At 44.9% G+C, this 18686-nt stretch overlaps 1 protein-coding gene across 5 annotated transcripts in view; it reads left to right on the forward strand.

Moving 5' to 3' along the window:
- The window catches only part of LOC309357638 (opioid-binding protein/cell adhesion molecule homolog), a 720946-nt gene that overhangs the window by 691713 nt on the left and 10547 nt on the right, over positions 1–18686 (forward strand). For 3 of the 5 annotated variants that reach the window (XM_081889992.1, XM_081889991.1, XM_081889990.1), the window contains 4 exons: positions 3003–3137; positions 7785–7905; positions 9682–9833; positions 10826–10852. In XM_081889992.1, the coding sequence (XP_081746118.1) occupies positions 3003–3137; positions 7785–7905; positions 9682–9833; positions 10826–10852 (435 nt within the window). The remainder of the gene's footprint in view (positions 1–3002; positions 3138–7784; positions 7906–9681; positions 9834–10825; positions 10853–18686) is intronic. The other 2 variants (XM_081889994.1, XM_081889993.1) reach the window with 1 other exon arrangement.

Genomic DNA, 18686 nt, shown 5'->3' on the forward strand with positions numbered 1-18686 from the left:
GTAACTCAGAGCAGGGTTTTGTTTTTTTAGTGTAACTGCTCCTGTTCTGTGGAACAGCATCCCTGTCAAGATATGGCAGGTGCCCATTTCCTGCGCTTTCTGGAAACATTTTCCAGCTGGATCAATGGGTCTTTACCACGAGTGTCTACTTCATTAGGGTTTTAGTCTTGCTTTAAATGTGTGGGGTTTTTTGTTTTTGCATTTTTAATTATTGTATGTGTAATTTGCCTTTAGGCAATGGCATCTGCCCTGCATATAGAAGGTCCCAAGTGTCTCCAGTGAGGGCTGGGAGAGATTCTTGCCTTAATCCTGGAGAACCACTATCAGGCAGTGTCAATAATACTGAGGCAGATGGACCAATCGTCTGACTGTGGGATATAATCAATTGGAGCCGTCAAATACAACATTCCTTGTTTCCCTAGAGTGGACGCAGGCAGGGGGGTGTTACTCCAGCTGATATAACTTCCTATTCCACTGGTCTGAAGTGTCCTCCCCCTGCTTGTGACCAGGCAGATGGGTGTGATCCTGGCTCATTCCACAAGAGAGCCGAGTCACGCAGCCATCTTTCTCTTGATGCCATTTTCTCTCTTGATGCTATTTTCTTCCCTTGATGCTGTTCTCTTAATGTAGTTTGCTGTCTGCTGGCTCTCAGCCAGCAGCACATGGGCTCAATCCCCAAATGGGATGAACTCACAATTTGTTCTGTAACTACTAGCTAAAGCCTGCCTTCAGGGATCATACTGTGAACTGAATGTGAGTAAACATCTTGTTACTTTTAAGGAAGGTGTCTTTATTCTTTTAAGAGATCAAAGGGGACACCAGAAATAATCCAGTCTGGGCAAACCAGACTGGATTGCTTAACTAAAGAGATTCAAACGAATCTGCAAACTAGCTTCCTGATGTATTGAGTGGAATATGATCTGCTACATGACTCAGTAGCGTGAGTGAAGGAAGGATAATATTTAATCAATATATCTTCTCCTACTATCCTTAATATTCCCACACTGACAAGGCAGCTTTGTTCTCCTATGATACCTCACATAATGCAGATGGGAGGAGGAGGAGGTATTCTCCTTGTGCCAGAAAGGCCAAAATGTGGGCACCAGGCATATCTCTCTGGATAAGGCATTACTTAGTCTGTGTGTACCACTGAAAATACACACTGTCTGGCCACCTCACTGTTTATTTTCTCAGGCTTTGAAATTTTAAATTCCTTTATTTTATTTTATTTGCATATATGATGATTATGGTAATGTTGCCACAGGGTGGGCTACAACAATTCAGAATTAAAATTGTAAATTTCAAATAGATTGAATTGCAAACAAACAACTAAAATATCCATATGTGCTCGGTTCATGGATTTTTCATCAATGACGGACAAACACTGTTATCAGTGGTAACACAACTCAGATAGAAGGATTGTTAGGTTGGGATGAAAGCATATTTATGGCAATGGCCGGGGGTGGGGTGGGGGTAGTAGTGTGGTTAGCAGCAGCCTTGTGTTATTGACAAAGCATTGTGGAATTGTGAATCAATGGGTGAGAGGGGGAGTTGTGCCACAAGATACAGGTATGTAGCCAGGACCAGGAACACCTGTATTATGTCTGGAATAGCAGGTGGCATTTCAGTTTCACCGTGGGAGTCTTTTCTGGAGAAGAATGGGCAAGGCTTTCATGCTTGTGCCTGTGTTTTATTTTCCTTCCTGTTTGAGACCTGGAAACCAGCTGTTAAGCAAAGCTGCTCCAGTGTGAGAACCTGTGGGGGTTTTACGTGATACTGTGTTTGGAACTGAAGGGAAGGCATGATCTGAAAGCTTGGGCTTCCATTGTCTGCCTTCTGAGGCTCCCTCTGACATAAGGCTTGCCAGTTGTGGGAGGACACCTGCCCCTTAAATTGATTCTGTTGTCCTTTTTAGAATTTAGTAACTATAAATATAAAAATACCTTGAAAACAATCCCTCAGCCATTTCCATAGGCAGAATTGAAATCATTAGTTTCTCTAAGAAGGGGGTTCTGATTCTTGACTTCTCTCAGCCACAGACTCTCCCTGCTCACTAAACATTGTGACCTCTTTGGCTCCTGACACCTCCTCCCCGTCTTCTCCCTCCTCTGGCCACAAAGCATTGCCCCACCACCCTCATGCTTTGGGGGTTCCCCAGATGGTGCCTTCTACCACTCCTTTGCGTCGAGCCAGTCCATGACATTATGGTAGTATGAAACATGTGTCCATCAGTTTATTCCAGTGAAATGTCTATGCTTCCAGTGATTGTCATTCAAACCAAGGAAAGTTGTTTCAAGTGTTACACATCATGTCATCTATAGTCACATCTTTAGCAACATCCCGAGAAACTCTTGAGTTTTAACAATTCAATCAGCAGATCAATCAACTAGAAATGTACCTGATTAAGTAGTAGACCAATTTTAATCAGGCAGGGCAATTTTAATTGGTTGCATAGTAAATTATGGTCATGCCTATTTATATTTTTAAGGCTCCCGAGTTTGGTGTTTTGTTGTAGCAGAGGATATATATATATATATATATATATATATATATATATATATATATGTATATATATATATATATGAAAACTGACTTTTCCTTCCACCAATGAGCATTTGTTTATTAAGTTGTAAGGTATATCTCACGCTTGCTTTGATGTTTAAAGAAAGGCACCTACCAAGTCATTGGAAATAATGCAGATCTGCGCAAATTTAATTGAGTAACCAATTACAAGGGCAGATGGTTAATCAACAAAAATGATTTAATCAGTTGACAGCCCTAGGAGTTGCATTGGGGGACAACAACAAAAAAGTATTCTCAGCATTGCTTGTCAAAGCAACTAGAAAGCTCCAGGTGTTCAGTGGAGAGGCCCACCTGCAGATCTGGCCACCTGTGCTGTTGAGAGGACTGCTTCAAAGTGCACAATTTAAACTGCAGCAGCAAAGGTGGTCTGGAAGGCTGCCAGAACTTTTATCCTCTGTGCTCCTTCTCTTCTCTTCCAGGTCAGGGATTTATGAGCGATGATGAGTACTTAGAGATCACGGGGATCACCAGGGACCAATCTGGGGAGTATGAATGCAGCGCTGTTAATGATGTCGCCGCACCTGATATCCGAAGAGTCAAAGTCACCGTAAACTGTAAGTATCCCACATGCCTATGAATAACATTGACTTGCACTTACATCAGGGATTGGAAACCACAGGCCTCAGGGGACAAATGTGGCCTGTCAAGCCTCTCTGTTTGGCCACCAGCACTCTGCCTAGGTCATGCCCCTTCACCAAGCCAGGCAAGCTTCTGCTTGTCTAGAATTTGCCCTCGAACCATTACCATAATGGACTGGATGAAGAGGGGTCTATATGTACATTTCCAGAAGCCTATGGGTGGTGAGCTTGCCATACTAAGAACAAACAAAGAGCCTGCTGGATCAGGCCAATGGCCCATCTAATCCAGCATCCTGTTCTCACAGGGGACAACCAGAGCCAGTGTGGTGTAGTGGTTAAGAGCGGTAGTCTCGTAATCTGGGGAACCAGGTTCGCGTCTCCGTTCCTCCACATGCAGCTGCTGGGTGACCTTGGGCCAGTCACACTTCTCTGAAGTCTCTCAGCCCCACTCACCTCACAGAATGTTTGTTGTGGGGGAGGAAGGAAAAGGAGAATGTTGGCCGCTTTGAGATTCCTTAAAGGGAGTGAAAGGCGGGATATCAAATCCAAACTACTACTACTACTACTACTACTACTACTACTACTACTACTCCTCCTCCTCCTCCTTCTTCTTCTTCTTCTTCTTCTTCTTCTTCTTCACAAGCAAGACCCAAGCACAAGACCACTCTCCTCTCTTGCAGTTTCCAGCAGCTGGTATTCAGAAGCATACTGCCTCCAACTGTAGAGACATAGCAGAGCCATCATGGCTGGTAGCCACTGGTAGCCCTCTCCTCCTCCATGAATTTGTCTAATCCTTTTTAAAGCCACCCAAGTTGGTGGCAGTCACTGCCTCCTTTGGGAGAGACTTCCATAGGCAATATGCAAATCCATTTCCACACCCATTTTTGCTCCTGGCCCTATATATCATTGGCATGTGACCAATCCACAGAGTAATTTTGCCCTCAGTCTGAAAAGGATTCCCTGCCCCTGAGTATTTTTCAAAACCTATTCCATACATTGTCCCCCTGATCTTTACAACAATCCTGAGAGGCCTGCCGTTGCTTTCATCCCCCTATTGCAGAATGGGATTCTAATCAAACTCACTTCTGCACCAACTCATGACCCCACCTCCACATTCAGCTGAATGTGCAGATCCCACCGGCTCATCTTCATGATACGCTGGGCCAGAATTGCACCCCAAGGATCCTAAACATGAGTAGGTTGTATATTCACATATTCTGATTTAATAGCTAGAAATATATGCACGCAAAAGTAAAACAGCCAATTTCCACCAGAACCTCTTAAAGTCTATTTATAGCTGGAAATAATTGTAATAGCTCCCCCACCCCCTTCTCTCTCCCTCTATTGCTTTCTTCTTTCTTTCCTGAGGAGCAATTCATTTTTTTTTTTAAGGGGGTGGGTTGGAGGAGAAAGAGAGAATCTTGGTGGTTAACCTTGCACACAATGCATTAAGAAATCCTCGCCTTTCAGAAGCAGAGCACAGGAGTTTATATATATCAGCTAAATTGATATAAGAAAATCATATATATACATTTCATTATGTTTCAAGCCTTTTGGCCCTCTGGACAATTTGCTCTTTTAAGAGCTTGGCTAGCAATGCAGAGCCCGGCTGCTTTGAGTTCTTAAAACAGACACATCCACGAAGCCTCTTGACATTTCGGAGGTGATTCCAGCTCTGCTGAGTCTCTGAACAGTTTAAAAGAAATCCGTAAAGGAGAATTCAGTCCTATTAATTGCACAGAAAGGACTCTGCGAGTTGTTGGCTTAGGGATGGATGTGGAAATGTAGGACCATGTTCACCCTCGCAATGCCAGCTGGGCAGAATGTTCTGTTTAAACCAGGCCTGCGAAGTTGAAGTCCTATAGAGCAATTGCAACAGAGCCTGTGCTGCATCAAGCCAAAGAGGGCTCATCCAGCATCCTATTCTCACAGTGGCATGCCAAATGCTTGAGGAAAACCTGCAGGCAGAATTTGAGCATAAACATACCCTTCCTCTTCTGTGGTTTCCAGTTGCTGGTATTTAAAAGCATTGCTGTCTCCAACTGTGAAGGCAAAGAATACTCATCATGTCTAGTAGCCATTGGCAGCCATCTCCTCCGTGAATTTTGTCCGATCTCCTTTTAACACCATCTATCTTGGTGACCATCACTGCCTCCTGTGGGAACAAGTTCCATAGTTTAACTGTATGCTATGTGAAGAAGTCCTTTCTTGTATCGGTCCTGAGTCTTCCAATATTCTGCTTCACTGGATGTCTACAAGTTCTAGTGTTCTGAGAGGAGAAAAGCTTTTCTCTATCCACTTAATCCATTCCATGCATAATTTTACACATTCCTATCATGCTGCACCCTTTCTCTATAGGTGCCCACCCCTCAGTTGCTTGCAATCTTTCCCCACATCTTGAAGTTCCCACAAAGGCACACTCAAGCCCACAAGAACATAGAAAGCTGCCCGCTGGATCAGGCCAATGGCCCACTGACTGCAGCATCCTGTTCTCAACAACGGCTACCTGGATGCCTGTGGGAAGCCTGCAAGGAGGAAATTATTAATTAAATAAATAATAATAATAATAATAATAATAATAATAATAATAAAGTTATTTATACCCTGCCCATTTGGCTGGTTTTCCCCAGCCACTCTGGATGGCTTAAAAAGGTAAAGGTAAAGGGAACCCTGACCATTAGGTCCAGTCGTGGCCGACTCTGGGGTTGCAACGCTCATCTCGCTTTATTGGCTGAGGGAGCCGGCGTACAGCTTCCGGGTCATGTGGCCAGCATGACTAAGCCGCTTCTGGTGAACCAGAGCAGCACACGGAAATGCCAATTACCTTCCCACTGGAGTGGTACCTATTTATCTACTTGCACTTTGATGTGCTTTCGAACTGCTAGTTTAGCAGGAGCAGGGACTGAGAAACGGGAGCTCACCCTGTCGCAGGGATTCGAACCGCCAACCTTCTGATCGGCAAATCCTAGGCTCTGTGGTTTAACCCACAGTGCCACCCGCGTCCCCTGGGTGGCTTACAGCACATTAAAAAATTGTAAAACATTAAACATTAAAAATTTCCCAATACAGGGCTGTCTTCAAATGTCTTCTGAAAGTCAGATAGTTCTTTATTTCCTTGACATCTGACGGGAGAGGGTTCCACAGGGTGGGCGCAACTACCGAGAAGGCCCTCTGCCTGGTTCCCTGTAACCTCACTTCTTGCAATGAGGGAACCCCGAGAAGGACCTCAGGAGCCGAACAAAGGAGGTGGAGATGCTCCTTCATGTATATGAGCACAAGAGTGCTCTCTCCTCCTGCAGTTTCTGTCAAGTGGTATTGAGAAGCATTGCTGCCCCCTGACGAAGCCCATCAAAAGCCTAATGAGGAATAGGGATAACCTATAGCTTTATCTGCATTGCTCTTTGTTGTAAGAAAAACTGCTCCCTTTCCCTTACGGGGTTCCCAAGAGCCCGTATAGAGTCTTTATGTAGGTTCTCTATCGGTAGGAGAAATAACAGAGGCCAACTAGAGAATATTGAGAAGCAAACCAGTTAGTAAGCCTGATCTTTATTAAACTGTTGCAACAGGGTGCTCACCCCCCCCCCCCACAGGAGGGAGGAGGAACACAGAGCAACAATGGTGTGGAATTGCCACCCTGTACCTCAAGACCACCCCCCTATACATCATCAGAAGGGGCGGTCTATCACAAAAGGGGCAGTCTACAGTAGAACTCTGTCTGGCAGTAAAGATACAGGTAAAGGGACCCCTGACCATTAGGTCCAGCCACGGACGACTCTGGGGTTGCAGTTCTCATCTTGCTTTATGGGCCGAGGGAGCCGGCCTACAGCTTCCGGGTCATGTGGCCAGCGCACAGAAATGCCGTTTTCCTTCCCGCCGAAGTGGTACCTATTTATCTACTTCCACTTTGATGTGCTTTCGAACTGCTAGGTTGGCAGGAGCAGGGACCAAACAACAGGAGCTCATTCCGTCGTGGGGATCTGAACTGCCGACCTTCTGATCGGCAAGCCCTAGGCTCTGTGGTTTAGACCACAGCACCACCCATGTCCAGTTAATGGGTTTACCTGGCTCTTAATGGGTTACCTGGACAGCCTGGCCATTCTTTTGTGATGATAAATACTTAATTCCTACAGGCTCACCCTATTCATACACAAATGTGCCCTTAAGGCAGGATTTGTGAGCACAGAGACAAAGGGGAGGCTTTTCCCATTTCCATCCAAACTGAAGAGGGATATTTGAGGTCACTGAAAGCGTCAAAATGGCTTTAGGACTGTTTTCCTGTACTGTTTCAGACATGTGGTTTATATATTTAGGTATGTATTTGTCTGGTACATTTATGAACATATGATTTATATATATGAGACCTTAGAATTCCTATAACACTCTTCAACTCCCTAGATTCAGAAATGTATGGCTGAATTGGCACTGGTGTTTGGCTGCTCCAGACTGGGGAAGGCAAACAAGCAGCCACACTGCACAGCCTACTCCGTCACTAGAGTTGCTGGGGGAGTGAAAGCCTTGTGTGCTGATCCCATGAAAGCCAGCAAGGCGTAGTAGAAATTAGGCAGAGGTAAAGGACAGAAGTGATGCTTAAAAAAAAATCTCAGACCTGTTTTTCCTCTGCAGATCCTCCGTCCATCTCCAGTGCCAAGAACAAAGGCGTCTCAGTTGGCCAGAGGGGGACCCTGTCCTGTGAAGCCTCAGCTGTCCCTGTAGCGGAATTTCAGTGGTTTAAAGAAGAAACCAGGTATGCAAACAAGCTGTTCAAAGGATCCATGGCAAGGAGTGACTCCCCCAGGCCAAGATTGCTCCATCAGTCAGATCAGTAGTGTTTACCGGTACTTTGAGACACGTGTCAGCCCTCATGGAATGCCCAGGCTCAATCCTAGTGGGTGTGAAGTTGCAAGAGTGCCTTTGAGCATGTGCAGAGGGTCTTTGAAACTGAGTAGTTGCATACAAGCCCACCCCAATATATCTCTGCCATGAAGGGGTTCTAAATTAAAGGGCACTGGTTTCAAGCAGCCTTTGCTTCTGCCTTGCTTCTGAAATTAAATGTTGCACATCTAGGGGAACTCGTGATCAGAAAGCAATCCCTCCCCGTGTCCCATACCTCTCCCCAATCTTCCTTACAGCAATCCTTCAGTCTCTATATTTCACATTAAAATAAAACAACAGACTAAAGGATTGCAATGTTTTAGGGATTGAGATTGCATTGGTTTAATTTGCTTACCTTGTTTCTTGCGGCCCATCAGAAGGTTGCATATGATATGGGGCATGATAGAAGCTAAAAGCAAAATAAATGCTACATAATTTTAGCAATTCTTTTCTGTGCAATTTCAGCTTGACTGTATTGTCACTTGGCTGTTGCAGGTTTTCACCCTGCTTTGTATACTTTGCCCAGTAGATAGTTGGGGAGGGTGTGTGTGAATGAGTGGCCCTCCAGGCATTGTTGGACTACAACTTCCATCATCCAACAGGACACAATGGCTGGGGCTGTAGTTCAACATCTGGAGGGGCGCAGGTTCTCCAGCTCTGAAGTTTGCTCCTGAGTCCTTGAAAAGCCGGACAAAGTGGAATAAAGTGCTTCTTTAATTCATTGCCCACCACCAAAAACAAGCACCATACTTCTACTTCCCTCCTGGGCAAAGTCTAGTAGATGTTGCCTTACAATGTCAGATCGTTCTGGTTTGCATCCAATGCTGGTTGAACTCTAGAGGTTAATGAACCTGACTAACGTAGGCCCATCAGTTTCATTGTGCCTACTCTGAGTAGGACTTTGTTGGATATAGCCCTTCTGTATTTCCCAAAACCCCACTTCTTCTCATTGACTGGTGCCACTGGCAAGGAAAGAGGAATTCTAAGAAATGTAGAATGCTGTGTTGCCATGGTGTAAACTCTATAACATGCCACAAAATGGAACTCGGCAGTCTAGTGTAGTGGTTAGAGTGTCCAACTCAGATTTGAGAGACTCTGCCTCTAAAGCCAAACACAGCCATGATGCTCAATGGGCCAGACAGCATTGCACACCCTGGTCTACCTCCTAGGGTTGTTGTGAGGATAAGAAGTGAACACCCGGTGTGACACTCTGAGCTCTTCAGAGGAATGGTAAAAAATATAACAGCTAACAACGATGCTTATTATTGGTGCTTTACAAATTATGGCTTGTATCCTACTCAGAGTAGACCCACTAGAGTTAATTGTATGACCCATATCTTTAAAATAATAAAGTTTATCATATAACGTCTGCTATGGCCCTTAGAAAGTGCCCTTTCCCAGGCCTTTGGAGAACCTTTTGATCTGAGATGGTGGAGCAAAAGCAGAGCCTGGTGACTACAGTTCCCAGCAGTCCTAGCCAGCGGGGTGATGGGCATTGTAGTTCAGAACAAACTGGAGGGTCACAAGCACCCCGTCATTGGGATAAAACCAATCTCTGCATTATACCCCATCCCTTCATAATCCTGGGAGGGAAATAAATCCCACTTCTAGTTTACACTGATGAAGTAAGGATGTTGTCTTCTTCCAGATTAGCCAATGGGCTGGATGGCGTGAGAATTGAGAACAAAGGCCGGATGTCCACACTAACCTTCTTCAATGTATCAGAGAAGGATTATGGCAACTACACCTGTGTGGCCATCAACAAGCTGGGAAACACCAATGCCAGTATAATCCTGTATGGTAGGTACCCCTTCCATTGGGATACATGGAGATTCTGTGCTGATGGGATAACAGTGGAGCCTTGCTAGAAGGGAATTCAAAGACAGGAACACATCTCCAGTGACCCTTGACCATGAAACCCCTTTGCAGTGGCCATCCCATCATTGCATAGCGGGGTTTGTCCTAGGCTGAAATGTCTAGGATAGGCCAGATTTTAAAATATTACCTAGTAGAGTTTGTTGGGGAACAAACAGTGCAGTCCTAAGCTTATTGCTTCAGAAGTTAAGTTTCACTGGGTTCAACAAGATTTGCTCCCTGGATCGCAGCCTAAAGGTTTTCCTTTACAAGGACTGGAACATTTGCGGTTTCGTGTTTTCATCTTACGAGAAACTGGGAGTTTTCATAAGGCATTAAGGGTAGCAGCAGTTAAACAGGATACTCCCAGCAACATCCTCTCATGCTTGAAGCTTTAAGTATATTAAAGTAGCTGCAGGGAAAAGGGTTGATCTTCAAGGAACACATCAGACCAGCAGCAGCGCCTTCAGTTCTTATATCCTCTCACCTATTAGGCTGCAGTTGAAGCAAGGATCTGGGGGCTGAGCAGACACTCGGTTTAACCCCAGCAGGCTAGGCTTACTTCCCATTCCCCATGGCTTTCCAAACCACAGATCGAATGCACCAGCTGGAAACCTTGGGAAACCCAAGGCGTTTTCTGATGTTGGGTTGTCAAAACAGATGCACAGAGATTCTTGTAGATGCTGTCAGTGCTTAGATGGTTGCCATACACCCTCTGTGGCAGTGTTACACGTTGTCATGTCTGTCACATCCTTATTATCATTGCTGTGATCTCTGTTTACATAAAACGGGCCGTCTTTCTAATAATCCATCTGTTCATTCATTCATTCATTCATTCATTCATTCAACTGTCTGAAAATATGAACTACATTTTCTTTCCTTTTCTTTCCTTTTCCTGTTTCCCCCTTCCTGTGTGTCCATTGTGTCTTCTGTTTTAGAGATAAGTGAATCTCCACCACTAGCAGGTTGGTACAAGCATGGCTCCTTCCTTCATTTGCTTGCAGCAAATCCAACGCCGCTTTGCAGTAAAGGAGAGAGGGCTTGCTTCTCAGATGGGTGTTAAGGGGGGGGAAGCTGGCTGGTGCGCTATTGGAAGGAAGGAACTATAAGGCCTGTGGGGTTTGTGGGAGGCATTTTAGCTTCAGGAACATCTTCCTGCATCCTCTTATTCACAGAGCTCACCTATATCAGTGACTGTCAGTCATGATAAGTGAGTGCTGTAACAAAATGTTGCAGGTCGTGTCCTTACCTCCCAGAAAGATCACTGCAGCTAAAGATGGGGGAGAAATTTGAACCAATTCATCTTTAAAGTCAAGACAATTTCCGAAATAATATGCCCATGTGGAATGCCGCCATCTTTGAAATGCACACTTCTAAGTTCGAAATATGCCTTGTGAGTACTAGGTTTAAGGGAGCAATCAAGTAAAACAGCTGTTGCCTCCATGGACTGCCTTGTGGGCTTCCTAGAGGCAACTGGTTGCCTATGGAGAAAGTATATGTTGGCAGGCAACCAAGGAAACGGGGGCAATTGGCAGGCCCCCAGCTGGCTCCAGCCCACCGGCCAGTGTGCCGGGTGATCTCCAGTCCTTGATACAGCATCTGCAATCCGAGCTTCAGAAGCTAGAGCATGCTACTCAGCAACAGAAGTGGCAGGAGAGGTTGTGTGAGCATATTTACAAGCAGTTTATTCAGCATACATCAGGACAAAAGGAAACATGTCTGATCTCCTTGTCCGAAGCAAGACAGCCAAAGCAAAAGTTATACACAAATGGAAGTTCCCAGCAAGCTGTGCTGGAGTGTAAACAGACATGTGACACACAACAATCATGCCTGTTCTTAATGTGGAATGGAATATCCCAACAGTATAGATTTCTGGACTAGATAAACCTTTGCTCTCATCCCACAGTGTTTTGCTTGCTACCATTGGAAACCCTAACTATGGAAACCGCTCCCACGTGATGCAGTGATGGCCCTCAACCATGGTGGCTTTAAAAGAGGATTAGACAAATTCATGGAAGAGAGGGCTATTGATGGCTACTAGCCAGGATAGCTATCCTCTGCCTCCACAGTTGGAGGCAACAATGCTTCTGAATAGCAGTTACTGGAAACCAGAGGAGGGCAGAGGGCTCTTGTGCTTGAATGGCACCTGCTTGGCCAATGAGAACAGGATGCTGTACTGGATGGACCATTGGTCTCATCCAGCAGGCTGTTCTTATGTTACCTGTTGCATAGAATTTTGGAAGGCCTTCTAGGGAACAATGCCTTACTGCTGCTCCATGGGAATGGAGAGCCCACTGTCAAGGAAGTTGAGCACTCCCCTGTGGCATCAGAGTGCACAGAGAAGATCAACAACGGTGGACAGGCTGCCTGCCTGCTACTTCATCTGCTCCAAATGATGTTTATTTGTATAGCACTTAAATCTAAGTGCTGCACTGAGATTTTCTCTCTTTTTAAAAGCTAAATATTGACACTGCAAGAGAGGGAAGGAACTGGAAGGGCAAAGGGAGAACTAATATATGCAAGGAATGTTTTCTGCATATAGCAGCCCACTTTCACAAACGCTGATGCTCGTGATTATGGGATAGGGACGAGGGAGATATCTGATTCAGTTCACATTTAAAAGCGAATTTAGCAGCTTTCTGGAACAGTAACAGAACCAAAACACAGCCATCCTTTGAAATTTGCGTTTAACCAGATTTTGCAGTGACGTTCCCCAACAATGTTTACAAAATGCATCTAAAAGTGTGCATGGAAATGTATTGGTGAAAATAACATGCAAAATGCATCATATTAGGGGGAATTGCTAGTCAAAGGTGCATATGGGGGGGGAATGGGCTTATTTGGAGAAATTCACACTAAAATGCTAAATAATTTCCTTGAACATCTTTGGAAAAATGAGAAACAGAGAGACCCTAAATTGGCAGATCGACCCATCCCTACTACCCAAATTATAGCCTCTTTGTGTGTGTTCTCTTGATTTTCAGTTACAAATGAATTATATATAAAAATGGGGAAAACAATAATATAAACAATAACAACATCATGTCGGGGTACAGAGCAATCCCTCCAAAAGATGAAAATATAACAGAAGCAATCCAAGTTATGGTTCTTTGCATGTAAAGTAGTCAGAGAGGAAGGAGTCTGTAGCAGTGCTTTCTCTTTGAGATACTCCTGCTAAACTTCTGCTAAATCTCAGCCAACCTTCCGGGAACACAATATTAAAACACAGAGCCAGACTAGAGAGATGGAGAGTATTGATAGAACTGACGTCTCTCTCTGTTTCTATACATAAGCCTAAGGTCACAGTGACATCTGTTTTTCAAGTGCCTGCCTGAAATAAAGACCTTGAGTGTTTTGATGCATCACCCACCTGACTCAGGGTTATTCCTTGCTAACTTCAGAACAGCTGCCGAATTGTATAAGCTATGGCAATGCCAGAGGGGTTTTGGGGTTTTGGGGGGGGGGTATATTTTAACATATTAAAATATTATTTTTTGTATTTTTCAACACACCCAAATCCTCAAAATGGAATCGAATGAACATGTTTTCAACAAATCCAGCTTTTAAAGTACAGGTGGGAAGCCTGTGGCCTCCCAGATGTAGCTGGACTACAATTCCGATCATGCATTTCCACATTGATAAGAGCAAGTTACTATGAATCTTTTCCAAACAATCACATCTGTGTCTTCCTCCATATCAGGTGTGGGGAACCTTTGGCCTTCCAAATGTTGCTGAACTACAACTCCCATCATCCCCGGCCATTGACCATGCTTGATAGGGCTGATGGAGGTGTAGTTCAGCCACATCTGGAGGGCAAAAGTTTTCCCGACGCTTGCATTATGCTATCTGACAATGGCTCGGGTTGCTAATAACCCTGAGATCTGAAACCATTCAAGTCAGAAGTGCCCACGTAATGAAAACTGCTCAGTTATGGGAAGCTGGCATTATTCCATGTTTTCAGATAGAAAGAGGGCCTTTCCGTTTCACCTTAAATGAGGATTTCCCCACTGCCATCTCAAAGTTCGTTACGGAGGAGGGATTGAATCATAGGGCTGGCTTTCTTTTGGCTGACAGCAGCACTGATAGATTCTGTTACATTTTCCCCAACCTGCAAAATGTCAACCCATTAGAAAAAAAATGCAGACATTTCACATTTTATTTCTGATGAGTATTCTCTACCCCAACCCCTTCTTCCCGAATCATTGGCATCTGGTTATTAGTCGTAGCATTCCTAGTTCTGACACAGTCAGTTCAGCATTTGCTAATGTCAGCAGAGACACAGAGCATTGCTGTTCCCCCACTCCACCTTTCCCTTTCTTTGCAGAATGGTGCTGCCTTTGGCTCCAGACTTGAATTAGCCTCCCCCTCCTCTATAGAAAGACTCACAAACACTTCCAATCTCAGCGTTGAATGAGCACAAACCATATTTGATTTCCAAGTACCAAGGAAAGAAAGACACACAAAAAAAGGAAAGGAGAACACTGAATTCCTCTTAACAACAAAACTCATTTGAATTACTCTACAAAGATTGTCTGGGTAGATGCTCATGAACACAATGCTGCATTCTGTTGTAATTAAGCAAAATAAAAGTTCTGTTTGCGATGAAACAATTTGGCTAAGCTGGTTTTTCATTGCAGAAAATGGGTTTGTAACTCTCCACTTATTCAGGAACACAGGAGCTAATTAGATTCTCTCCTGCCATTATTTTTAATTTTTTGCCGTTACAATAGTTGTTATCCCCTTGTCTTAAAATTAATGAGGTTAGAAAGCTCACTTCTTGTTCCTTTTTAAAGTTCAGGTTGCGGCTGAGCATCTAGAAATTTAACTTGGCGTATAATTACGCACCGAGGATTCTTTTCCTGCCTTTCTCTCCCCTGAATCTCTTTTCTTTAAAGAATCCTTTGATTTTTGCTGCGATTTTTGCTGATTGCATTTATTTAAGAGCGATGAAGGGGAATTGTTAGGCGCATCATAAACAGGCTAGATATCCAGCGTTAAAAAAACATGGGTCAAATTTGTATCGCGCAGCTCAAAAATTATGGATTCCCCCTTCAGTTCTGCCTCTACAAATGGCCATCACAATTTGGGGGGTTCTTTTAGTGAATCCCCCACCCAACATAAATGTTTATCTGAATGCAGATAAATATCGGTTTTACCACATTTAGCACCATTCAGTAAGAAAACCAGTTGGAAATATCTGGGAAATGTCACCTCTTAGTGATTTCCTCCCCCGCTTCCAAACCAATTATCTTGCTTCATTTCATAACATGCACAAAAATGCATCTATTAGTGAATCTGGCATACCAGTATGCTCTGCCAAATGTGCATATCAGGTAAAAACTACACAAAATTTGCATGAGAATGCTGATAATTTTTCATGAGAACTAAAAAAAAAAAAAAAAAAGGAAAGGAATGTGGAAACGTGGATAACTGAGCTTAAAGGTAAAAGTAAAGAACCCCTGACAGTTAAGTCCAGTTGCAGATGACTCTGGGGTTGCGGCGCTCATCTCGCTTTACAGGCCGAGGGAGCTGGCGTTTGTCCGCAGACAGTTTTTCTGGGTCATGTGGCCAGCATGACTAAGCTGCTTCTGGTGCAACAGAACACCAAAACAAGAGTAGCGCACGGAAACGCCATTTACTTTCTTGCCTGAGTGGTACCTATTTATCTACTTGCACTTTTTGGCATGCTTTCGAACTGCTCGGTTGGCAGGAGCTGGGACCAAACAACGGGAGCTCACCCCATCACAGGGATTCAAACCACCAACCTTCTGATCAGCAAGCCCAATAGGCTCAGTGGTTTAGACCACAGCGCCACCCGCATCCCTTAATTGACCTTAAGGGTCAGGAAAAACAAGAAACTGAAATTTACAGAATCACCCATCGCTAATTAGACTTTGCACAACCCCTGTTTTGCTTTGGATTCTTCTCTGCCCCACAGTTATCCACCCACCCCACTTACTGCATCTGCAGACATCCTTGCTGTTCCTTGACTCAGTTTCCCTTTGAGGCTCACGCCTGGGTTTCCTGGGTTTGCATGAAGCTATATGGCCTGTGTGCTGCCTTTAAATGTTGCTCCTCATTGCTTTGAATCACATTGTCATCTCGTATTGTTATGCCTCATCATTACATTTGTAAGCCACCATGAAAACTGATGTCTAAAGTCAGAAGAATAATGTGAATATGTAGATATAGATATAAACCCATGTGAACAGAAGAGGGCTGAGGGGGGAAACAGACTCTCAGAAACTTTGCCCTGTCTGAGGGTGGCAGTGTGTGTGTAAGGGGGGCACCGAAAGAGAAAATTTCCCAGGGAGTGAGCCGTGTTGCTCAGCTGGTACAACAATATCAGCACAAAATCCCACAAAGTAGGCATTTAGCAATGCATTTTAAAACCTATTCTCTCTCCAAATATGCATTTCTAAATGCATTATCTCAGAAACTGCCTATTTTCAGATACATTTTGGTAATTATTTTGGAAGCAAGAACTGCATCAGAGCTTTGGGAAAGCACAAAAGCTGGTGACCAAGAGCTCTTTGATCTGCCCATTAGTCTGAGAGGTGCAGATGGACGGCGGTATCTAACTAACACATATCATCAGCACAAAGATTTGTGCTTGAGCATCGAGATTCCCCCCCCATCTCTTTCCCCCACATGCAACCTCCCTCCCCAAATCTGCTCCACAGTGTTGTGGTAACCCATACAGCAGATATAGGGGGTACATGGGACAAGGAGAGGTAAATCCTGTTGCACAAGCAGAAATCCTTGTGCTGGCAGAACATGTTACTTAGCAATACTATGGATGCAACCCGTAGAGAGTTTATATCAGAGTGCTCAATGACTGAATTCCCATGCAGGATTTTTTCACAGGGAGGCACCTCCAAGAAGCACATGCTATGTACCGTATTTTTCACCCTATAGGACACATTTTTCCCCTCCAAAAATGAAGGGGAAATGTGTGTGCGTCCTATGGGGCGAATGCAGGCTTTCGCTGAAGCCTGGAGAGCGAGAGGCGTTGGTGCGCACCGACACCTCTCGCTCTCCAGGCTCCAGGAAGCTATCCGCAAGCCTTGCACGCCCGGGGGGAGTTCCCCCAGGCGCGCAAGGCTTACAGGCGGCAGCCTGCAGCGCGGAGCATGGGATGCCCTTCGGAGGACGCCCCGTGCTTCACGCAGGTGTCCGCAAGCCTTGCACACCCAGAGGGAGATCCCCCCGGGCGCGCACGGCTTGTGGGCGGCAGCCTGCAGCATGGAGCAAGGGGCGCCCTTCGGAGGACGCCCCGTGCTTCATGCAGGTGTCCGCAGCCTGCCGCCCGGTGCATGTGGCGCCCTGAAGCAGAGCACCCCTGGTGCCGGGCAGACATCGGCCAGCCCCACAAGCTTGGGACAGCGGGGAGGCACAGCGCCGCCATCCCACTGTTCCCCGACCTGGTTTTTTTTGGGGGGGAAATAAAGGGATTTTTTTTTCCTTTATTCCCCCCCCAAAAAAAAAAGTAGGTGTGTCCTATGGGACGGAGTGTCCTATGGGACGAAAAATACGGTATGTAGAAAGAGATACAGGCTATTTCCTACTTGTTTGCTTTCCATGCACGAATGTCACAACTTTGGCTTGCCAACATTTGGGGGGCACATTCTCATCATAAATTCAAAGCACTATGATAACACTCTCAACTGGCATGGCTTCTCCCAAAGAATACTGGGAGCTGTGGTTCATTAATGTTGCTGAGCGTTGTTAGGAGAACCTTCATTCCCTCTCCCTGAACTACAATTCCCAGAGTTCCCTGTGAGGAAGGATTGGTTGTTAAGCCAGTCTGGGAATTGTAATTCTGCGTAGGGAATGGAGAGGTCTCCTAAGATCTCTCAGCACCCTTAATGAACTGCACCTTCCAGAAATCTCATGGGGAAGCCATGATTATTCAAAATGATATAGCCCTTTAAACATATGGTGTGAATGTGAGCCTAGTCAACACATACGCCGCAGCATATTTTAATGGCTACAATAAAATGTCTCTTACAAACCTATGTTTACAGGGGGAGGAAGCCTGTCAGGTAGGTACACTGAGAAGGTCTCTGCAGGTAGATGTGTGCCCACGGGCACCAGGTTGGCAATACCCATCATAGCCCCAGATGTTGCCTTTATAGAGCCAGAGACCCAAAAGCAAGAGTCAGCCACTCGTAACCTGTGTGTGCTGGAAATATATATATTTTAAAAGGGAAGCAATAAAAATCAATGCATCATTACTGGAACTATCCCCCGGTATTAAAGAAAAAAGAGGGGAAAGAGGAATGGCAGTCCCATTATCCAAGCCTGTATTGCCGCGGTCTCCTTTTGCAGTCTACCCGTGCACTGTGGTCATTATCAATTTTTAATTAGACGAGTGCCATTCAGCTAGTTAAACAACAACCGAAAGCAGTGCTTTGCATGTACTGAGACTGGAGGGACAGGAACGGATGGGGGCTGGGGAGGGGGAAGCACTCACTAGAGAACGAAACTACAAGAGTGTAAAACATTTAAGAGCAGTTACTTCATAAAGAGTTCCAGATGGGAGGAGCTCGGCACAGATGTGTTCTATTCCAGGACTCAGAGTCAATCAGTGTTGCAATAAAATTACAGATTAATGAATCAATCAGCACAAAGGGTTGCCAGCCTCTTTGGTTGCTAATTGTTGCAGTGGGGATTGGTGAGGAGTGGGAGGGGGTAGCTTGGGGGCAATGCAGCTCTTAAGTTAGCAAGAGAGGGTTTCTTGTGAGCTTTGCAAATCTCTCAACAGCCTTCCTGTACCCTTCCAGATTTTTATATTAT

The sequence above is a fragment of the Podarcis melisellensis genome (genome assembly GCF_964234715.1).
Source record: "Podarcis melisellensis genome assembly, chromosome: 15".
Lineage (NCBI taxonomy): Eukaryota > Metazoa > Chordata > Lepidosauria > Squamata > Lacertidae > Podarcis > Podarcis melisellensis.